Source organism: Polypterus senegalus, chromosome 6 (assembly GCF_016835505.1).
Source record: "Polypterus senegalus isolate Bchr_013 chromosome 6, ASM1683550v1, whole genome shotgun sequence".
Lineage (NCBI taxonomy): Eukaryota > Metazoa > Chordata > Cladistia > Polypteriformes > Polypteridae > Polypterus > Polypterus senegalus.
In genome coordinates, this window is record NC_053159.1 from 17411430 (window position 1) to 17432340 (window position 20911).

The 20911-nt window shown below is 42.4% G+C and overlaps 1 protein-coding gene across 1 annotated transcript in view; it reads right to left on the bottom strand.

Moving 5' to 3' along the window:
- Positions 1-20911, bottom strand: part of arhgef10lb (Rho guanine nucleotide exchange factor (GEF) 10-like b) — a 281719-nt gene that overhangs the window by 7805 nt on the left and 253003 nt on the right. The window contains exon 26 of the mRNA XM_039755432.1: positions 1305-1476. Coding sequence (XP_039611366.1) covers positions 1305-1476 — 172 coding nt within the window. The remainder of the gene's footprint in view (positions 1-1304; positions 1477-20911) is intronic.

A 20911-nucleotide genomic window follows, 5' to 3' on the forward strand; every position in this document is an offset into this window, starting at 1 on the left:
GATAGACGAGTTTGCCGATTCGCCAGTGCTTTTCAGTCGAAGATATTGGAATGGAAAAACTGTATACAGTGCAATCTAGTCAAGTTATCTCAAGAAAAGTTGGTCTGACTTAACAAAATGCGTAAATCTAATAAATAAGTGAGAAAAGTTTGTCTGTCCTGACACTCGTCACAATGCAATCACCAAGTCAGAGGAAGAGTTTCGGTGATCAATAAAATAAAATTAAATGTGTGAACATGATTCGACAAATTCAGAAAAACCCTAAAACAGCAAATTCTAATTTAATTCAGAAAAAAATTAATTATCAAGGTTGTGAGAAATGTGCCAACATTGCCACGTCATCCACACGTAATTGAGGCTACTATTCTAGCTGGAATTGGAGAGAGACAGGACATTTTCATTCCACATATTTCCAATGAACTCCCTTTCCAAATCAAATAACTTCAATTTCAATTTCCAATACGTCTTGCATTTGTGTTTTCCATAAAGTTTGAAGTCAAGAAAAGTGACACCTTGTATTGGTCAATTAAAAAGAATCCAATGCAGGTTTTGATTACATCTTGCGTGAAGAAGGGCCCAAATTGCCTCGAAAGCTTGCATATTGTAATCTTTTTAGCTGGCCAATAAAAGGTGTCACTTTGCTTGAATTCTCACTACACCCATAATGGCTAACACGGTACAACACCCTAGTACGATGTCCATAAATAAAGCGTAAGGACAATCACTTAAAGTTACTGGAGTTTACCTCAGAGAACCGTGCTTTTCACGTGGCCGGCTATACATCGCCTGTTCCAGACGAGGATCAGAAAAAAATTGCCTAATGGCGAAACAAAAAACGTTGTGTATCCTAAGGTACTCTAAAAAAGTTCAAAGCAACTATAACCCGTTATTCGTTAATAATGGCAGTTTGACTTTTGAACGATATTCAAATAATAAATTCATTGCCAACATGAGTAACAGCCAAGCATCCCCACTACTATTAAATATGAAGAAATAGAAAACCAAAGCCCACGGGATACAGCAAGCCAATCAGGCTCAGAAGGCAGTGACAGCTACAGACCTGTGTCACGTGACCCCTGACATTATCTCCTTTGATCGATTTAAAATGGACAGGCCTGAGAGATTGGTAGTCTGCATGGGAGAAGGGTTATGCACCATCATCCCACGCTGCCTGCCGCTCTCCCGTTCCACTTTATCTCAAGGCACCATTGCAATTCATTTGCTGCTCACTGGACAAAAGAGGGAAAGAGAGAGAACACAGAAGCCCATGAAACACCTGCTATTTGACCCATTTTGCCACTTGCCTGGATCGAGTAGAGTGGTACGCGTGGATATATTTATCTCCTGGAGATGCTGCAAGGATTCTGTGTGAAACAAATGGATTGATGATCCTTCAGAGAACGCCATCCACACGCCTCCTCCGGCTCGTATCATGTGCGTGACACTCACAGTCTCGTCAGGGTGGGCTTCAAAACTCTAAAAGCAGCAAACAAAGCACAAGAGGAAAATTCAGTAAAGTCATTGGGAAGGAGACAGGCCTGGGGATTGGGAGTTCAAATGGACATTGAAGCAGGCCAGCAAGCACTACTATGTGAGGTCAGACCATGGTCCAAACAGATAACCTTGCTCTTCTAGATTCAAGATTCTTTATTGGCCAGATACAGCTAGTGTATTTGGCCTTTTTAATTATCTAGCAATGGTCATTTCAGACAGTATGTGATACAGAGAGCAGACAATTGGGCATCAAGGAGGAATGTGAAGAGTAAAGTGCAAAACAAGATGCTGCAACCACCAAACAAAAGAGCGTAAAAAGTAATGCTGAAAAGTGCAGGTTCCTGATGCTGCCTAACATCCTACAAGTGTCTTAGATGGAGAGCTTGTGGCTGGGGGTGATTTGATATATTTAGGCTTTTCTGCTGCAGAGACTGAGGTCCATAATGTCTCTAGAAGGGAGCTCCGTTCCTAGGATCTTCTGTGTAGACCTCACAACCTTCTGCATGTCCCTCCTGTCCTGGGCCCTCCTGTACTGCAGTGGTTCTCAATCTGTGGGGCGGGCCCCCCTAGGGGGGTGCAAAGTAACAAAAAGGGGGGCGCAAAGATGTGAAAAAAGAAAACAAGAATCAAAAATACTAAAATTACATCTATTGAAACCAAAACAAATGAACTTAAACTACATTCTGATACTAGAAAAATAAATACAGAGTTAGATAAATGTCGATAAAAGTTAAGTAGGTATAATAAAATATGCATCTATGATATATCATTAATTAAAAAAGAACAAATTGGTCTTAGTGGGCTCCTTTCAAAGAAACGTTAGGGGGGCGCGATTAAAACTGTTATGAAAACTCGGGTCACAAATACGTAAAGGCTGAGAAACGCTGCTGTACTGTAATGCAGAGGCGACTGCTCGAAGACTACAAGGAAAGCTCCGCCTCCTCTAAAATTTGTCAAATATGCATTGATGTAAAGTGAAACCTCGGTTTACTAGTAACTTGGTTTACGAGTGTTTTGTGAGACGAGCTCAATTTTTTAATAAATTTTGACTTGATAAACGAGCGATGTCTTGCAATACGAGTAGTATGAATACACTTTGTCTGCTGAGCGTCATGTGATCACAACTGAGCTGATGGTTCTTCTCTCTCCCCTTATTTCTCTCTCTTTCTCTCCTCTTGACTGGCAATCATCTCCTATTCTCCGTCTGAGTCTGTGTGCCTCACTCATATAGTCAACATCCGTACGAGTGTATACTGTTTACTACAGCATTGTGGCGTGTGTGCTGTGAAGTGCGAGTGCCCATCTTGCGCCCCAAAACACGAAGCTGAGTCTCAGTACTTTAACACCAGCTTTATTCAGCTTGAAACAGCAACAGCGTGGTTATTTATTGTAGCGGGATCTTTATAATGTTCCTTGTATCACCCATCGACGGCAGGCGCTTATAGCATGTCTGCAATATTTTTGGATACGCTTATACGGCGAACTGCTACAGCACTGGGAGACTGTGATTGCTTTGGGACGCTCTTCCGCTTGTCGTCCCGTTGGGTGGAATCCCACAAGAGTTTAGAAACTCACTCACACCAGCTATGATTCCTTTTAAAGGTAAAGTGCAGGTTAATTTGTTTAATGTAGTTTTACTTTATATTTTGTATTAATCATTTTTATATGAATAGTTTTGGGTTTTGGAACGAATCATCTGAGTTTCCATTATTTCTTATGGGGAAATTCACTTTGATATTTGGACTGCGAGCACGTTTTCGGAACGAATTATGCTTGCAAACCGAGGTTCCACTGTATTTATATTGCTGTTACAAAAAGCGTTCTAGAACGTGTTCAACTTCATGGCAAGTTCATTTAGAATCAGCAATAAGTTCTTGCAAGTCGTCCAACGTGATTCCCCCACCCCCCCCAATACATTCCCGTGGCAGCACCCTCCATTAACACTAGAATTACCAAAGCCTACGAAACAACCCGTAAACCCGGCCCACCCTAAATCTGTTCACACCACTCCGTCAGCATCTTTTGTTTTGTAAACGTGTCAATAAGCGCAAGCAGCCTGCTATCCCATCCTCCCACCGCCGTAGAAACGGCAAAAATCGTTCTTCCAGCTCAATCCTTGTTTATCTGTTAGTGAGGTACCAAGAGCTGTATAGTGTAAATAATATATCGTTATTTGGAACACATGCATTTCATGTATGTTCCGTATCTACAAAGATCTATGTTAGTGTAGCAGGACAGAAATGTTGAACACATACCTAAAAGACAAACTTTTATCATGTTTTAGTACTAACAACAAAATTTTGACATGAAGTGTATAATGTGTGAAGACTGAAGTCCAAATATCAAATAAGCACTTTCACAAAAGGTACAAGTATAACAGAACAAGTGCTCTTTTATTCAAGACTATAACTGAATAAAAAGAAATCGGGTTAGTGTACATCATTGTTACGACTGCTTTGGTAGTACAGCGGTAAGAGCTGCCGACTCATAATCAACAGGTCAAGGGTTCGAGCCTTGCTGCATCACAAAATAAACATTTTCAGTAGTGAGCTGCTCTTATTGTTACTATTATACAATAAAAAGATACATTTGGTCCTGCATTGGGTTGGCACCCTGCCCAGGATTGGTTCCTGCCTTGCGCCCTGTGTTGGCTGGGATTGGCTCCAGCAGACCCCCCGTGACCCTGTGTTCGGATTCAGCGGGCTAGAAAATGGATGGATGGAAGATACATTTGATTTGAGTCCGTAACAGCCGGTGTAAACGTATGGTGCTTGTAAAGGTTAGCGATTTTTTTATTTTATTCAGTTTTATTCTCCCAGCCATGTTCACGCCCCCCACCAACTGCTGTTTTCACATAAAGACGTGCTATAGCAGAGGTGAACTCAGATGAGGATGAGGGTTCTACATCGGAGAAAGAGGACAGAAGCCCTCCCCGCAAGAAACGTCCACTCACATATAAGAACAACGCAGCTGCACCAGGCGTAAAGGCGAAAGATGGCACCGCTTGGATGCAGCAAGAGGTCTGGCGTTATCCTGCCAGTCAGTGTGCCACACACCTGTCCTTCAAAGAAAAAGCACGGCTTACAGAGCTTGCCAACGTATCGTGCAAAGTCCAGTTTGTGATTATGTTTGGTGATGGTCTTCATATGAGAACATTTATATGTTACTTATATAAAAGTCAGATTGAATGTTATTTACCTTGATTTATTTACTTATCTTCCTACACCATAAAGTCACAAGTAGACCTTCCTCTGTTTGATCGACACGGGCATGCTCACAAAGTACATGCACTGCAAAAAATTTAATCTAAGCCAAGTAAAAAATTATTTAAATCATGACATTAGTTTTTCTTATTGTAAGAATTATTGACTTGAATGAGTATTTACAATTTTTTTAGCTTACTTTAAGAGACCTTTTCAAGTAAAATTTGCTTACACCTTTTGCTAAATACAAGCAAAACAACTCCCATTTAAAGTTTTTTTGTCTGGTTTTTGAGTGTGTGTTTTTAGCTGTGTGTGTACTGCAGGTGGAAGCTCCACACAACTGTTGTTATAGTTCTGCCTTTGCCCAAAAACGGTTTCATAAGCTTTACAACCTTAGTCTCAGAAAGTTTTTCTCTCGTGGGGCGACTCGGATCTTTTCCTGAATAAGATGAAACACAGTCATGTAGGGTGTGACAGGAGCTTCCACCTGCAGCTGAAGTCACTTCAGCCTTACTCTGTCGGCCACTGAGAGGAAACTGGTGAAGTCTCTGGAAAAGACTCCCAAGTTGGTATGATAGGGTCACAGACCACTTTCTACAAAAAAGAAAAGAGGGCAGAATTTAAATCTAAATAACATGATGCAATAATTGACTAATGTCATAATGTAGGACCCCCTTTTAGAGAGACCACCAGCCATCATTGCCATTGGTGAGAACACCCTTAATGGTGCTACAGAAAAAGCAGGTAAGTGTCTTCCTGTTCATGTCTACTTCTTCAGCCATCTCAGAATGGGAAGGACACACGGGACACAAAGCAGTCTGAAGTCTCTGCATTATCGCGGCACTCTGCTCCCACCATGCCATTTGTAACACTTCATGAGCAATCATGTTAAGTTTTATTTTTCCACCAGACCACCTGGTGCTGAAAGGTCTCCACTGGCATGAGTGATTTCCTGGTGGCTGCCAACACTGCTCACATACATTAACAGCCATTGCAGGTTTTCCAGGCTTCCCACATAGGTGACATTTGAATCAACCTTTCAGAGAGCCACACATTTTCCCCTCAAGCTATCCTCATTAAAACCTTCGCTCTGCTCTTCAGTTTTGAAAGGGGTAGGGTTGGGGCCGTCTGCACAAATGTTATCAAAGGCCATTAGCCAGCAGAACGTGTACATCTAATGGTTGATGGCCAGAAGCATTCAATAATTTCCTCGGCCTGGAAACCGGTTAACTTTTAAGTGCACAGACACCTGACACCCTCTCTTTTCAAACACCATGCTGTGTCACATGACACTCAGCTGAGCAAACAAAATACAAAAAAAAAAAGTTAAAAAAAATGGAGGAATAAACGGCACTGTCCCTTACACACTTCTCTAGGTATTAGAAAGCTCTGTGTAGATTTCCATTTTACACAGCCAAGAGGAACTCATTTCAGTACATCTGTCGGACTTGGGGGTGAGTTGGGACAGATCTCACAGAGCAATTAAAGATAACAAATACGACAAGGGCAACAGGTGATGGGGATTAAGTGGCCATACTGTAAGACACACGGAGGAGAAGAGTCCTCCTCCTGAAGCCCGTGTAAGAAAATAAACAGCGCTTGGAGGTGTAGCTGCTTGAGGCCAGGCAATTTCTTGTTATCTGGCATGAAACATGGTGAACCACCAGGGCAAGTGTTCCATCTATACACACCGAGGACCCTGAGACATTTATTGCGGTCGAAGGGATGCGTATAGGCCATACGTCAAGGAAGAAATTATGCTGCAGGGCAGGGGACTCAAATTGAGCTGCTGGCGGGTTACAGCATCTGCAAGGTATTCCCTGATAACTTTTTGTAGGCCAAGTTATGGTCCACAGTTTCCAATTTGCAGTTTGCAAGATTATTAATCACCAGAATTATATTTATCTATAATTTCATGAAGACGTGTTTGGATATGGGTCTGCAGAGGAGTATAGTTATTCATCCTGGGTTTGAATTCCACGCACAGTCATTTCCTCTGTAAAGATGGCATGTTTTCTGAGTGTTTGTTTGGCCTATCCTTCAGTTGTCCTCCCACCATCTCAAAGATATGCATCTAAATCAATCCCTGGCATTGTGACTGGGCTCAGTGACGGAACGGCATCCCATCCAGTGTTGTTTTCTACCTTTTGTCAAGAGCCGCCAGGATAGGCACAATGCTAAACTGGATTAAGCAGGACTGAGAAAGCTGTCTGCATTCAGATATCATGAATACTTCCAGAAAAGAAATTCTATTGAGTATCTTGTCACTTTGGCGGCACGGTGGCGCAGTGGCGCAGTGGTAGCGCTGCTGCCTCGCAGTTAGGAGACCCGGGTTCATTTCCCAGGTCCTCCCTGCATGGATTTTGCATGTTCTCCCCGTGTCTGTGTGGGTTTCTTTCGGGCGCTCTGGTTTCCTCCCACAGTCCAAAGACATGCAGGTTATGTGGAGTGGCGATTCTAAATTGGCCCTAGTGTGTTTGTGTGTGTCCTGTGGTGGGTTGGCACCCTGCCCGGGATTGGTTCCTGCCTTGTGCCCTGGGATAGGCTCCAGCAGACCCCCGTGACCCTGTGTTCAGATTCAGCGGGTTGGAAAATGGATGGATGGATGTGGTCACTTGTTCATTAGAGACAGATCTTCTCTCAGTGGTCCTGGGACCTCACATTACCTTCTCTTCTTTGCTGGGATGCAGTTTTCAAAAATAGCAAATTTACATACAAGCACCATTTTATTCAGTTTAAATTTGCACACAGGTTACATTTAACTTCTCCTAGGCTGCAAGTAATGGGCCTCAGCACTGATGCCCCTCTGTCACTTTTGTCCCCCCTGTGATGCCCCAGAGATATGAATGTAATGTAATGGCTTTGTCCTCCTGTTCTGTCTTTTTAGTCTCTAATCTCTTGCCACATATCGTTATACTTTTAGGCTTCGTCTAGTCTTGCTGGTGGGCTGGCGCCCTACCCGAGATTTGTTCCTGCCTTGCGCCCTGTGTTGGCTGGGATTGGCTCCAGCAGACCCTCCGTAACCCTGTGTTAGGATATAGCGGGTTGGAAAATGACTGTACTGACTAGTCTTGCTGAAGCCAGTCATAAAATATATACGTCTGGAGACAACTATGAGTGAATTATTCTTTAAAACTGGGAGGGAACAATTTGACGGCTGAGTGTCGCATTTCTAAGCCAATCCAACGTCCCTGAAACCGACCCTAAGGGCAGGGACGTCGATTTTAAACTGCAAAGATCAGAGGTGCTCTCGTTAATCCGGTCCAATGAACGGTCTACAGTTGATAAGTCTCCTAAAATAAAACCTAATAGATGTAGAGGTGTGCAGAAAGCACACTGCACGTTTTAAAAATAAACACAACCTGATGCAAAGGGAACAACCTTTCAGTAGCATCAGATTATACATTGGCATTCGACGGCATCAATGGATGAATGGTAGACCCGAACGACATGTTGTCGCAGGTGCCGTGTGTCCTCTCGGTTGTGCAGCATTTCAATGATAGTGTAGGGGACAAGGTAAGCTTGAAAGAACTGGTAGCTATATTCATCAAAATATGAACCGCAGACTATGCTTTTGAAGTAAATGGTGTGTCACACTCCATCAGAAGGACTGCCGTTAAGAGAGCTGATAACGAAGAGCGACAGGTGATGCAGATTTCAGTACTCAAAACACCTGAATCAACAAATCTGCCTAACACCACATCATGTCACATCAGCTGATGACATCTCAGTGACCACTTCACATTAGCTCTTGTGGCGGACCACTGTGACCCTTCCCTGACCATGGAAGGACCTGCTGGGGTCCGTGGCCACAGCACCTGGACACTTTCAGTGCCCTATTTGGTATCACGTCTTGTTGGGCACCTGAACTCCTTCCGGGTGCCCTACAAAAGGAGCCAGTCACCACCACTCAATAGCTGAGTCAGAAGGAAGTGGACAGAGCTCATAAGGAGGAATGGAGGTGGAAGGACTGGTTAAAGAAGGGACTGTGGTTCTTTTAAATAAACAGTGTGTTGTGTAGCAATTAGTGTCCTGCCCGTCTGCATCGGGATTAGGGTGGCTGTACGTGCCTTTAGGTTTCACACTGTATTGTAAGGAATAACTATTTAAACAGAATAATGGAAGAGGCCACTTAGCAAGAGGGAAAATGAGAAAGATAAAACCAATTTAAGGGACAAAAAGAAAAAGTGGGAAGGTGTTGTGGGACGTTTTGAAAGCCGGCTGCCAAATCCTGAAATAGAAAAACATGAAACTGACGCAAAGCTTACGGGTATGATGATGCACAGGCACTGACTGAATGTCATCAGAACTCCCCACTCCCAGTCCATGGTATTTACCTTGCCCAGGTGTACTTTCTGCACATGGTCAGTTTAACATTGTGGATAGTAGGGGGTGCACTAGCTCCCCAAACACCAGACACAACAGACAAAACGCAACACAACACACATTTTTATTTAGATGTGGGAAACGCTTCCCTCGTGCACAGCACAGTATAAAGCACAAGCACAGTCAATAAAACAGCACCCAGCACTTTGTCTCTTTGTCTTCTCTCTCCTTCCGCCTCTCCTCGTCCTCCTCTTTGGGCAAGCTTTGTCCTCTTCCTCCCGACTGGGAGTACTCCAGGTGGCTCATTAGCGAGGTCTGGAAGCACTCTCAGGTGTCATGAAAGCCCCACAAGGTAGGGCTCTGCAGCTCCCACTGACAGCCCCAAAGGCATCCAACAGGACTGAGTTACAGAATTCCAATTTCTATGATGTCCCGAGGGAAACCGTGATGCTGCCGCAACCGAGGGGGGCTGCCATCTAGCATTCGAGGGCGAGGCAGTGGCCTGTATACATCTGCTCCCCTGGGCCTTCCATTATGGTGGCGTCCCAGCCGTCCATTACAACATCAACGTGCATTTAAAGGTTAACTGACCACGCTGGCCCGGTGTGAGTGAGAATGAGTCTTAGATTACTCTGAAATGGCCTAGCATCCCATCCTGGGCCAATTCCAGCCTTGTGTCTGACCCCATTGGGATTGGCTCCAGCTCCCCCAACATCATGAGGAAAAAAAAAATAGAAAAGGGATTGTACAATAGTGGACTGACAAATATTCAAGGTAGGTGTAATGGTGCAATAAGTAGTACTTAAAGAGACATACTTTATTGCTAATTTCATAGTCCATTTTATGGGTTTTTTTCCCCCTTTACGGCTTTTCAACAGGAAAATCAAAAAGAGAAAATTCAATCATAACTCACTTTTACTGGAAGAATGGATATTGAATTATCGATCTGCTGTCTAAGCACACTGTCAATAAATAAGTTACTAAAAACTCCTGTTAAACACATCTATAAAACTGTTAACGCTTTGCTTGTTTGCCAGGCCTGGTACTGGACCTGGGCGCATTGCCCTATAGGTCTTCCCATTATATAAACTGGCCAAAACATTCATTTTCTGTACCCACTTATTCTGGTTCAACCTGGTGGAGGATGCCAGGCAGGAATCTATGCCGAAGGGGATGCCAGTTCACTGCAAGGCAGGACAAACTCATGGTTATTTACTGTAAAGGACGGCACGCATAGGCTGGCCCCTCTGCTGGGATTGACCTCACCTCCTTAACCAGTCAGGAGGCTAATTAAACGGAGAGATTTGGAGAGGCACTGTATCAGGGCTGTATGCTTCCCCGATCCACTAGATGGCAGCATCCATGAGCTTTAGTACCTATTCTGACACCCACAGGGGATGCTGGGAACTGCAATCCAGTGGGAAAGCCTTGCTTGGGTTAGTGAGTGCCACAGGGAGTCTCTACCTACTTTATGGGATTTCAATAGGACAATTAAGTACTTTCAATGAGCAATGCCCTGGCACTGGAACTACTCCTGGGTCTTTAATATCTTGTGTGGCTACATAACAGATTAGAAACATTTTTGTAAGGTATTGTTGCTTATAAACCTTTCTATTTATACTGGGACTTGTGTCATAGTGGTTGTGTTGGGGGTTCTGCAACATCCTCTACTGGTCACATTATGTAGGGTCAATTTATAGTTACCAATTAATTCAACATGCACATCTTTGGGATTTAAAAAAAGAAAAAAATCTAATCAAGTTTTGTAAATAAATTAAACATAGGGCTTTTATCATGCTTTGTTCAGGAGACTCTTCTAGGACAGAACTGTTGACAGCACTATTTGTTTCCCCTCAGGATAGTCGAGTCTCATCTGATAAGCATACTGGGACCCGGTCAGCTGAAAAAGAAGATGTATCAGCAAACTGGAACCACTTCTCATAAAAGGAGTCTGCCGAAAAAGGAAACACTGCCCGAGAGGCTACTCCAGGCTATCCACAAAAAGTAAGCACTGCCCAGAGAGGCTCACGCTGTGTGCTTACATGGATATAAAGACCCTCATTTAACAGGAGCATGTTGTTAGCTAATACAGTCTAAGTAGCTGACCCAGCCGCGCACACAGCCAGATGTATAACATATCCCTTGTGTGCTACTTGGGTCTATGAAACCCATTTTCAACGCTTAAAAAAAAAAAAAATAATAATTAAATAAAACATACAACAAATTATTTATTATCATCCTTGGCTCATTTTCCTTGAAGAACATATTAAAGGATGAATGTTTATTGACTACATACTGTAAACTCCTCAAGTGCATTTACATTTCATAGGTGGTATTCAGGGCTGCTAGACACAGGTGCAATGCAGGTATAGAAATGGTCTGTAAAGCAACACCACTTTAGAGGCCCTGTTTCTAAATATCCCAAACCCAATCCCTTCAGACCAATGGTTTACATCACCATCAACCATGAACATCTCCACACCCACCCTAACTCCAACAGGACCTTTTCCCTTTCACACACACAATCCCATGAGACCATTCATTTACATAACTTTCCACCATCAACACCTCCATCAACTCATCCAGACCAATACAACCTCCAGCAGAACCTTTTCCTTTCACATATGATCCCTAATCCTATCAGACCAATCATTTAGATTTCCTTCAACCAGGAACACCTTCATCAGCTTCTCCATACCCATCCAACCTCCAAAAATACATTTCACATGCATTACCTAACCTAACCCCATCAGACCAATCATTCTAGTTTCTTTTCAAAATTAATTGTGGAAGGACAGAACAAATTAATAGCTCCGTGCATGAGACGCCTTTTAAAAAACCAACCAGTATAGCAAAGAAGACCTCAGCTCCGTTGGCCTCAGAAATCATTTCAGAAGAGAGAGAAGCCAACTTTGGAAGATGAGGAATTTTCCGAGAACGAGGGTCACGTTTCTGTCAATTCAGAGTCTGACAGTGAGCCTGAAGAAGAGGGTAGGATCGACTCTTAGGCAGAATGAGAAAAATGGATGTCAACAAATGATGAAACTGAATGGTATTCTTGAACAAAATGGAGCCACCTGCCCTGCTGCCAATTTGATAAAGATGCAAACAGGGAACATGTGGATGGCAGTAACTCATGTGCAAGACATCAGGTCTTATTTTGAACTTTTTGCTTTGTGCCTTCCCCCACCATAACCTATCGTCTATGGGGGAGGAGCAAAAGCTTTAGATTAGACAAAAATTTCGATTCCCGGTTTTTCATGGAACTGGAAGTGTTTTAGGGTCCGTCGATACCGAAAACGTCAATAGCTTTTTTTTTTTGTTCTTTATTTCGCCTTCTTGTATTAGGAATCTGTTATTTTTCGCATACCCCTTGGGGTCAGAGCACAGGGTCAGCCATTGTACAGCGCCCCTGGAGCAATTGAAGGTTAAGGGCCTTGCTCAAGGGCCCAGCAGAGTAGGATCTCTTTTGGCAGTGACGGGGAATCGAACCGCCAACCTTCTGGATACCAGCACAGATCATCAGTCTCAGAGCCACCACTCCGTCCAAAGAATGGTGTGTTTTTTTTTTTTCCCCACTCATTTTAAGTAAGGTTAGCTTATGCACTTCATTTATCGGGCATCAGAACTGTGACAGAGAGAAGTGTGGGAAAGAGGCACAGATGGAAGAAATGGGGATATTGAAGGTTATCAACAGTTTATTGTACACTATCTGCACACACATCCAAACATTACTTAATACCGCCACCCCTCCTACTTTCTTAACTAAAGTAGCTCATGTGCGCATATTCTTGTTCAAACACATGCCAACTCTCTGTGACATTGTCATCAAACACTAGCAGTTCAGGTCTACGAAAGCCATCTGCCATTCCCTCAATGTACAGGTATATTCAATTACCTTTGCTGCACTTCGATGAGACTTAGTTACTGACGACTTCTTCACCATGTTGAATGACGAGTGGTCACAGTAAATGAAAGCTATCAACAGTTAATTGTACAACACGAACAAATCAATCTGCACACACATCCAAACCTTACTTAATACGGCCGCCCCTCCTGCTTTCTTAACTACAGTATACAGTAGCTCGCGTGTGCATATTCTTGTTCAAACACACGCTAATTCTCCGCAGTACTGTCATCAAACACCAGAGGTTCGGGTCTATGAAATCCATTTGCCATGCCGTCAATGTATATTCAATCACCTTTGCTTGCTGCACTTCGATGGGACTTCTTCACCACGTTAAATTTTATCCAATCGGCACACACATCCAAACCTTACTTAATATCGCCGCTCCTCCTACAGTAGCTGTGGTATATAAACAACAGAACATAGTCACTGTTCTACATCCTCCCTCTTTACCTTTGTTCCTTACTTGAAAATACACAAACAAGTTTGATGAAACATTTACTTTAAACAGATTATAGAATTAAACAATATATCGACAGTTCAACATAGCCTGTCATATTGAGAAGTTTAAATGCTCGTGTGCATGCATGTTTGCCTGAATGTGCAGCTGCTAAGAAAGTATCATATTCTTGTTCATACACATGTCACATACACTGTGACATTGTCATCAAACACCAGCAGTTCAGGTCTACGAAAGCCATCTGCCATGCTCTCAATGTATACTCAATTACCTTTGCTCGCTGCACTTCGATGAGACTTATTTACTGACGGCTTCTTCATTATGCGGAATGGTGAGTGGTCACAGTTAATGAAAGGTATCAACAGTTAATTGTACAACACGAACAAATCAATCTGCACACACATCCAAACCTTACTTAATACGGCTGCCCCTCCTGCTTTCTTAACTACAGTATACAGTAGCTCGCGTGTGCATATTCTTGTTCAAACACACGCTAATTCTCCGCAGTACTGTCATCAAACACCAGAGGTTCGGGTCTATGAAATCCATTTGCCATGCCGTCAATGTATATTCAATTAGCTTTGCTTGCTGCACTTCGATGGGACTTCTTCACCACGTTAAATTTTATCCAATCGGCACACACATCCAAACCTTACTTAATACTGCCATCCTTCCTATTTTCTTAACTACAGCAACTAGTGTGTGCATATTCTTGTTCAAACACAGCCAATTCTTTGTGACATTGGCATCAAACACCAGCGGTTCGATCTACGAAATCCATCTGCCATGCCTTCAATGTATATTCAATTACCTTTGCTGCACTTTGATGAGACTTAGTTACTGACGACTTCTTCACCATGTTGAATGACGAGTGGTCACGGTTAATGAAAGTTATCAACAGTTAATTGTACAACACGAACAAATCAATCTGCACACACATCCAAACCTTATTTAATATCGCCACCCCTCCTGCTTTCTTAACTACAGTAGCTCACGTGTGCATAATCTTGTTCAAACACACGCTAATTCTCTGCAGTACTGTCATCAAACACCAGAGGTTCGATCTACGAAATCCTCTGCCATGCCCTCAATGTATATTCAACTACCTTTGCTGCACTTTGATGAGACTTAGTTACTGACGACTTCTTCACCATGTTGAATGACGAGTGGTCACGGTTAATGAAAGTTATCAACAGTTAATTGTACAACACGAACAAATCAATCTGCACACACATCCAAACCTTATTTAATATCGCCGCCTCTCCTGCTTTCTTAACTACAGTATACAGTAGCTCGCGTGTGCATATTCTTGTTCAAACACACGCTAATTCTCCGCAGTACTGTCATCAAACACCAGAGGTTCGGGTCTATGAAATCCATTTGCCATGCCGTCAATGTATATTCAATCACCTTTGCTTGCTGCACTTCGATGGGACTTCTTCACCACGTTAAATTTTATCCAATCGGCACACACATCCAAACCTTACTTAATATCGCCGCTCCTCCTACAGTAGCTGTGGTATATAAACAACAGAACATAGTCACTGTTCTACATCCTCCCTCTTTACCTTTGTTCCTTACTTGAAAATACACAAACAAGTTTGATGAAACATTTACTTTAAACAGATTATAGAATTAAACAATATATCGACAGTTCAACATAGCCTGTCATATTGAGAAGTTTAAATGCTCGTGTGCATGCATGTTTGCCTGAATGTGCAGCTGCTAAGAAAGTATCATATTCTTGTTCATACACATGTCACATACACTGTGACATTGTCATCAAACACCAGCAGTTCAGGTCTACGAAAGCCATCTGCCATGCTCTCAACGTATACTCAATTACCTTTGCTCGCTGCACTTCGATGAGACTTATTTACTGACGGCTTCTTCATTATGCGGAATGGTGAGTGGTCACAGTTAATGAAAGGTATCAACAGTTAATTGTACACCACAAACAAATCAATCTGCACGCACATCCAAACCTTACTGAATACCGCCACCCCTCCTAATTCCTTAACTACAGTGGCTGTCAAGGTACATAAACAACAGAACATGGTCACTGTTCTGTAGAGATGATCTGGTCAATTTATATATAAATAAAACCCCCTACATACTCTGATAGTCAATAAAATGGAAATAAAAAGTGTTTACTTCTTTCGGCATGGCCTGGTACCATGTGATCCATGGCCTGATACTGGTCCGCAGCCCAGTGGTTGTGGACCGTTGAACTAAACAATGAACTAAACTAATGAAAATTAAGTGGAAATGCATCAAGGACTAAAGCTGGGAATCTCTTCTTTATGCAAACAGTTGTAGGAATCTGGACAAACTACTGAAACATGGAGTTGAAGTAGAAACCTCTGCACCCTTTAAGAAACACTATCTGGAAGAGGTATTGGGACATCTTATCTTTTAGCTAAACAAACAAGCTTGACAGATGGGATGGTCCCCTCTCACTTGTCAAACTTATGTTTTAAAGCCATATAGCTACACAGTTGTCAAAATAACAGTAAGATATTGTGACTTCTCAAATGCGTGGGGCCAAGTACCTGCAATGTTACTGCAGCATTTACTGATGATCTGGAGTCACCTGACTGACAGTAAACTCTCTAGAAGCATCCTGTCTGTTCCTCAACTTTCTAGGGAGTGCTTTTCAGGGTCTTTTCGTCCAGAGGCTTGGTAGTGGGCTATTTAAACAAAAGTGCAGAAAGGGTCAAGAGGTCCAAGGTGATGGCCACCCACATTCTACATAAGGAAGACCTCTAGGTGAATGACAGGACTGGATGGAGTAGCTGAAGTACTTGCACATGGTGGAATGAAGAAGAAAGCAGGACCCCCTGGTGATTCATATCTCGGAAAAGACATTGTGAAGAGATGACCACAAGTCTGATAGCCCGCAATCACCCTAACGGATCATTTAATCGGGACAACACAAGGTGAGGCGAGACTTGTCCTGGTGTTTAGCAGTGAATTTGTAATTTTAGGTGGCATTCCTCATCAGCCCCATAAGCAGGAGAAGTTCACATATGCATGCTAAAGTTTAACAATCTGCCCATTTTATGTTCTGATGTTAGACAAATACACCCGGGCTGCCTAAGGATTCAAACCTGCACATCCTGTGTGCTCTCTCTATGTGTGTAGCTGTCTTCTCCACTGCCAGGCTCATTACAATATATAAACTAATCATTAAGCTTCATTTAACTTGTCTTAATGTGCTCCTGAACTGAAAACATCAATTACAGCCTAAGATTTTCAATCAATGTCAAGTCTTTGATTCAGTTCTGTTTTATCTCATTCCACCTTTCCATAATTATTTTACATATTTGTTTTACCATATGAGTGGAAATGGCACACTGCAACTCGGAATGTTTAAAGTACACAGAATGGAGGAAACTGGGGGCAGATTTTTTACAAAGAAACCCTGTGGGCGGAGCCTTTTGAGTGGCACATTTTGCCATCATTCACTAAAATATTTTTAGTAGGTTGTTCTCCAGATTTATATTCTCAGAGAATCGTGTCCATCTCTGTGAAGTTACAATAACCAGAATACAAGACAGAAGAAGAAATCACTGAGCTGAGGTTTGTATGAGCAGCTGCATTGTAATTTAAAACGCTGCCATCTTGAAGCAGACAGGATACCATGTTCCACCCACCTGTACTGCAAATGAAGTCCTCTGGTAGTAAAGGTCATCTCATTTCTGTAGGCCACAGCCATGCCTAGATGTTCCACATCTGTCTGTTTATAATATGTGCTGATGTGAAAGAGAATTCTGATACAAATTACTGTTCTAAATTTGCCTTTTTTTTTTTTTAATCCTGCAAGGCAAATTTCATAAAGTTTTTTAATAGCGGGCCCATCTAATTATCAGTTTCATAAAATCGTATTTCACGTAGCTTTCGGCTAAGAGTTTTCTCTTCCTGTCCTCTTTTGTTTTGTTTCATTCTATTTATAAGTTTCACCTGGAAGTTAGCAAGCTCTAGTGATGCATCCCTTTGTGCTGAAATTACCGTTCGATAGCCTACCCCGGGCACACTCATCAACTGCGGGAAAAAAAAGAGCTTTGAGGCCCAACTCAACATTACGCAAGGGGAGCAATCAAACAAATAAACAGCCATCTCTCCTTTTGTTTTTCATTTTTCATTTCTAGGAAGACAGCCTGAAGAAAGTAATCAAGCACCTTGTATACAGAATCTTTTAGAATCTCCTCGAAGAGTCACAGGCAGGGCGGCTGATTGAACGCTCCTTGCGGATGACACTGTAGTGGTGTCCTGCTGGGCTGACTACTTTAAGTAGCTGTTTTAAGTCGATCCTCTGGCTAGGATGTTGGACATTTCTGAGTCTACGGTTCTTGAGGGTGATTCTTTAATTAGCTGTGAACCCCCCAAACACACTGAGATGGCACAGGTGGTGAACCAGCTGAGGGTAGGGAAGGCTGCAGGGATCTATGGTTTCTGGGGTGAACTTCTCCAGGACAGTGGTGAGGCTATCCTCTTAGCATTGCAAGCAATCTGCCACTTAGGGACCCCTTGGCATGATGCTGCCGCCACCACCACGCTTTATCTCTGGAATGGCATTGCACAGGTAAATTAGCAGTAAATCCTGCTTTCTGCCTGTTATGAATTCCATGTTTACAAAATATCTTTATGGCGGTAGTCAAATGGAGAGAGGCCTGCACACCCCAACAACATGTTCTACCATAAGTTTCTTTTAAATTTGAACAGTAGTTGCTCCTAGGAAGACTGACTGCTATCCAAAATTTTCTTCAGTTGTACAACACTGCTTGATTCAGTGGTGCACCAGAGCCTTAGAAATGGAATTGGAACTTTTCAAGATTGGCATACCGTACCCTCAATTAGCCTTGAGGTTTGTATGATGTGCTTCAAAAACTGACATGGTAACAAATTCACTCTGATGCTAAGGGTCAGGCTTGCTGTATATTAGACAGGGATGACCTAAATCAGGATCGATTGCTAACGGATGTATTCAAACACGGCTAAAACTTTAAATGAGATAACTTAACTTAGGGACATGGGACATTTTTTACACATGAAGATCACATTTAAATGCTTTGAACACAAATGAAATAAGAAGCATCAAGCTATGGTGCAGTTTTTACTCTGCTCTATATCTATACTAATAAAAGGCAAAGCCCTCACTGACTCACTCACTCACTGACTCATCACTAATTCTCCAACTACCCGTGTAGGTAGAAGGCTCAAATTTGGCAGGCTTATTCCTTACAACTTACTTACAAAAGTTAAGCACGCTTCATTTCGAAATTCTACACGTAACGGTCATAACGGTCGACAACGTCCGCCATGTTGAACTTTCTTATTTATGGCCCCATCTTCACGAAATTTTGTAGGCGGCTTCCCTGCGCTAACTGAAACCGATGTACGTACTTATTTCGATGGTATGACGCCACTGTCAGCCGCCATATTAAACTTTCCAACGTCACTAATTTTCCAACTTTCCGTGTAGGTAGAAGGCTGACGCCATCTTCACGAAATTCGGTAGGTGGCTTCCCTGCGCTAATCAAAACCGATGTACATACTTATTTCGGTGGTATGACGCCACTGTCGGCCGCCATATTGAATTTTCCAAATGTCACTAATTCTCCAACTTCCCATGTAGGTAGAAGGCTGATATTTGGCAGGCTCATTCCTTACAGCTTACTTACGAAAGTTAAGCAGGTTTCATTTTGAAATTCTACGCATAACGGTCAGCAACGTCCGCTATGTTGAACTTTCTTATTCATGGCCCTATCTTCACGAAATTTGGTAGGCGGCTTCCCTGCGCTAATCAAAACCGATGTACATACTTATTTCTGTGGTATGACGCCACTGTTGGCCGCCATATTGAATTTTCCAAACGTCACTAATTCTCCAATTTCCCTTGTAGGTAGAAGGCTGAAATTTGGTACTTATTTCGGTGGTATGATGCCACTGTCGGCCGCCATATTGAACTTTTCAACAGTCTTTGTTACTTATGGGCCCATCTTCAAGAAATTTGGTACGCGGGTTCCCAACGCTAACTGAATCCTACTTGTGTATATATATATATATACGTCCATAGCCTGCAGCTCAGTCACCGTGTGAGGCGGCATTGGGTCCCCCATCCCAACGCATCCCACGTTGTTGGCTGCTTGCCTATACAAGGCCGTCCGTCGTTCCAGTCTCTACATTCCCTTCCTTGCTTTGCCATGGGATTCACGTCTCCCTGCTGATAACTACAGCCTTTTTATTTAATCCACGGCTTCTTCGCGGTTTTATTGTTCATTTATTACGATTATAGTTATTGTGTAGGTATTTTAGACTTACTTTACCTTGTTCAGGTACCCATTTCCTTTATCATTCCAACCGTACCCCCATTAACATGTCTATCGAGGTGATCACCGTCGATCAAAGAACTGTCACTTACCGAGTGGTTTCCATGCCCGGAGATGGCACCTATCTTTTCCATTCTCTTTGTTACATATTGCACGGCCATATCAGGCTCACTCTTGATATCCGGAGGAACATTGTGTCTTATGTATTGAATGACTGGGACAGGTTGAAGGTGTGGACTGATGACGGTACAGGAGATAATTATACTACACAGGAGCACTAGAAGAGTGAAATGCTTAAGCCCTTCACTTATGGTTCTGCATGTAAGTTGATGGCTGCCTCTGAATTGTCCGGTTGTCACTTTCAAGTGTACCGAAATGGCCAAATATTTTACACCTTTGGACAACCGCCAATGCCTCTTAAATAGCTTAGATTGACAGGTGACATTTCAGTAGTGGACACTTTGATGTTTATGAATGTTTAAACTCTCAAAAGCTTGATGTGAAGCTATCGATGAAACCGGTTGTGTGCTTACAACGCTTGACAGATGCCGAATGTCTCTTCAACACAAGTCCTACAAATATTGTCGTAATTAAAACAAACCATGAAACTCAAACCGATTATGACAGCAGCAATCCAAGCTGTGAGTTTTGAAACAAGATTACTGTTCACATGGCCAACTGTACGTTACATGCTCAAGAGTAAGCTCAGCGCACAGCTTGGTCATGTTACAACGGAGGGCCGAACTCACAATGTGGTATACAAAGAGATCCTTAACAAATAATTATTGGTATATTTTCCCTCAGTTTAAAAAGGTTTAATTTTCTTTTTAATAAAACTTTTAAGGCAGTAATTACGCTGGTATGAAGCGCTGTATATATTTTGCTATATATATATATATATATATATATGTATATAGATATTGATATAATGTGTGTGTGTGTGTATGTACAGTATGTATGTGTATATACGAGGTGTGGCAGAAAAGTAATGAGACTGATTTTTTATTTACCAAAGTTTTTATTTTTTTCAAACATCAATGTTATCCCCTTCAAAGTAGTTCCCTTGGGCAGCTACACACCGATGGAGACGTTGTTTCCACTTTTGGTAGCAGCGCTGGAAGTCTTCAACCGGTATGGTCTTCAGCATGTCTGTTACACTCTTTTGGATGTATCAAGGACAACAGTGCAG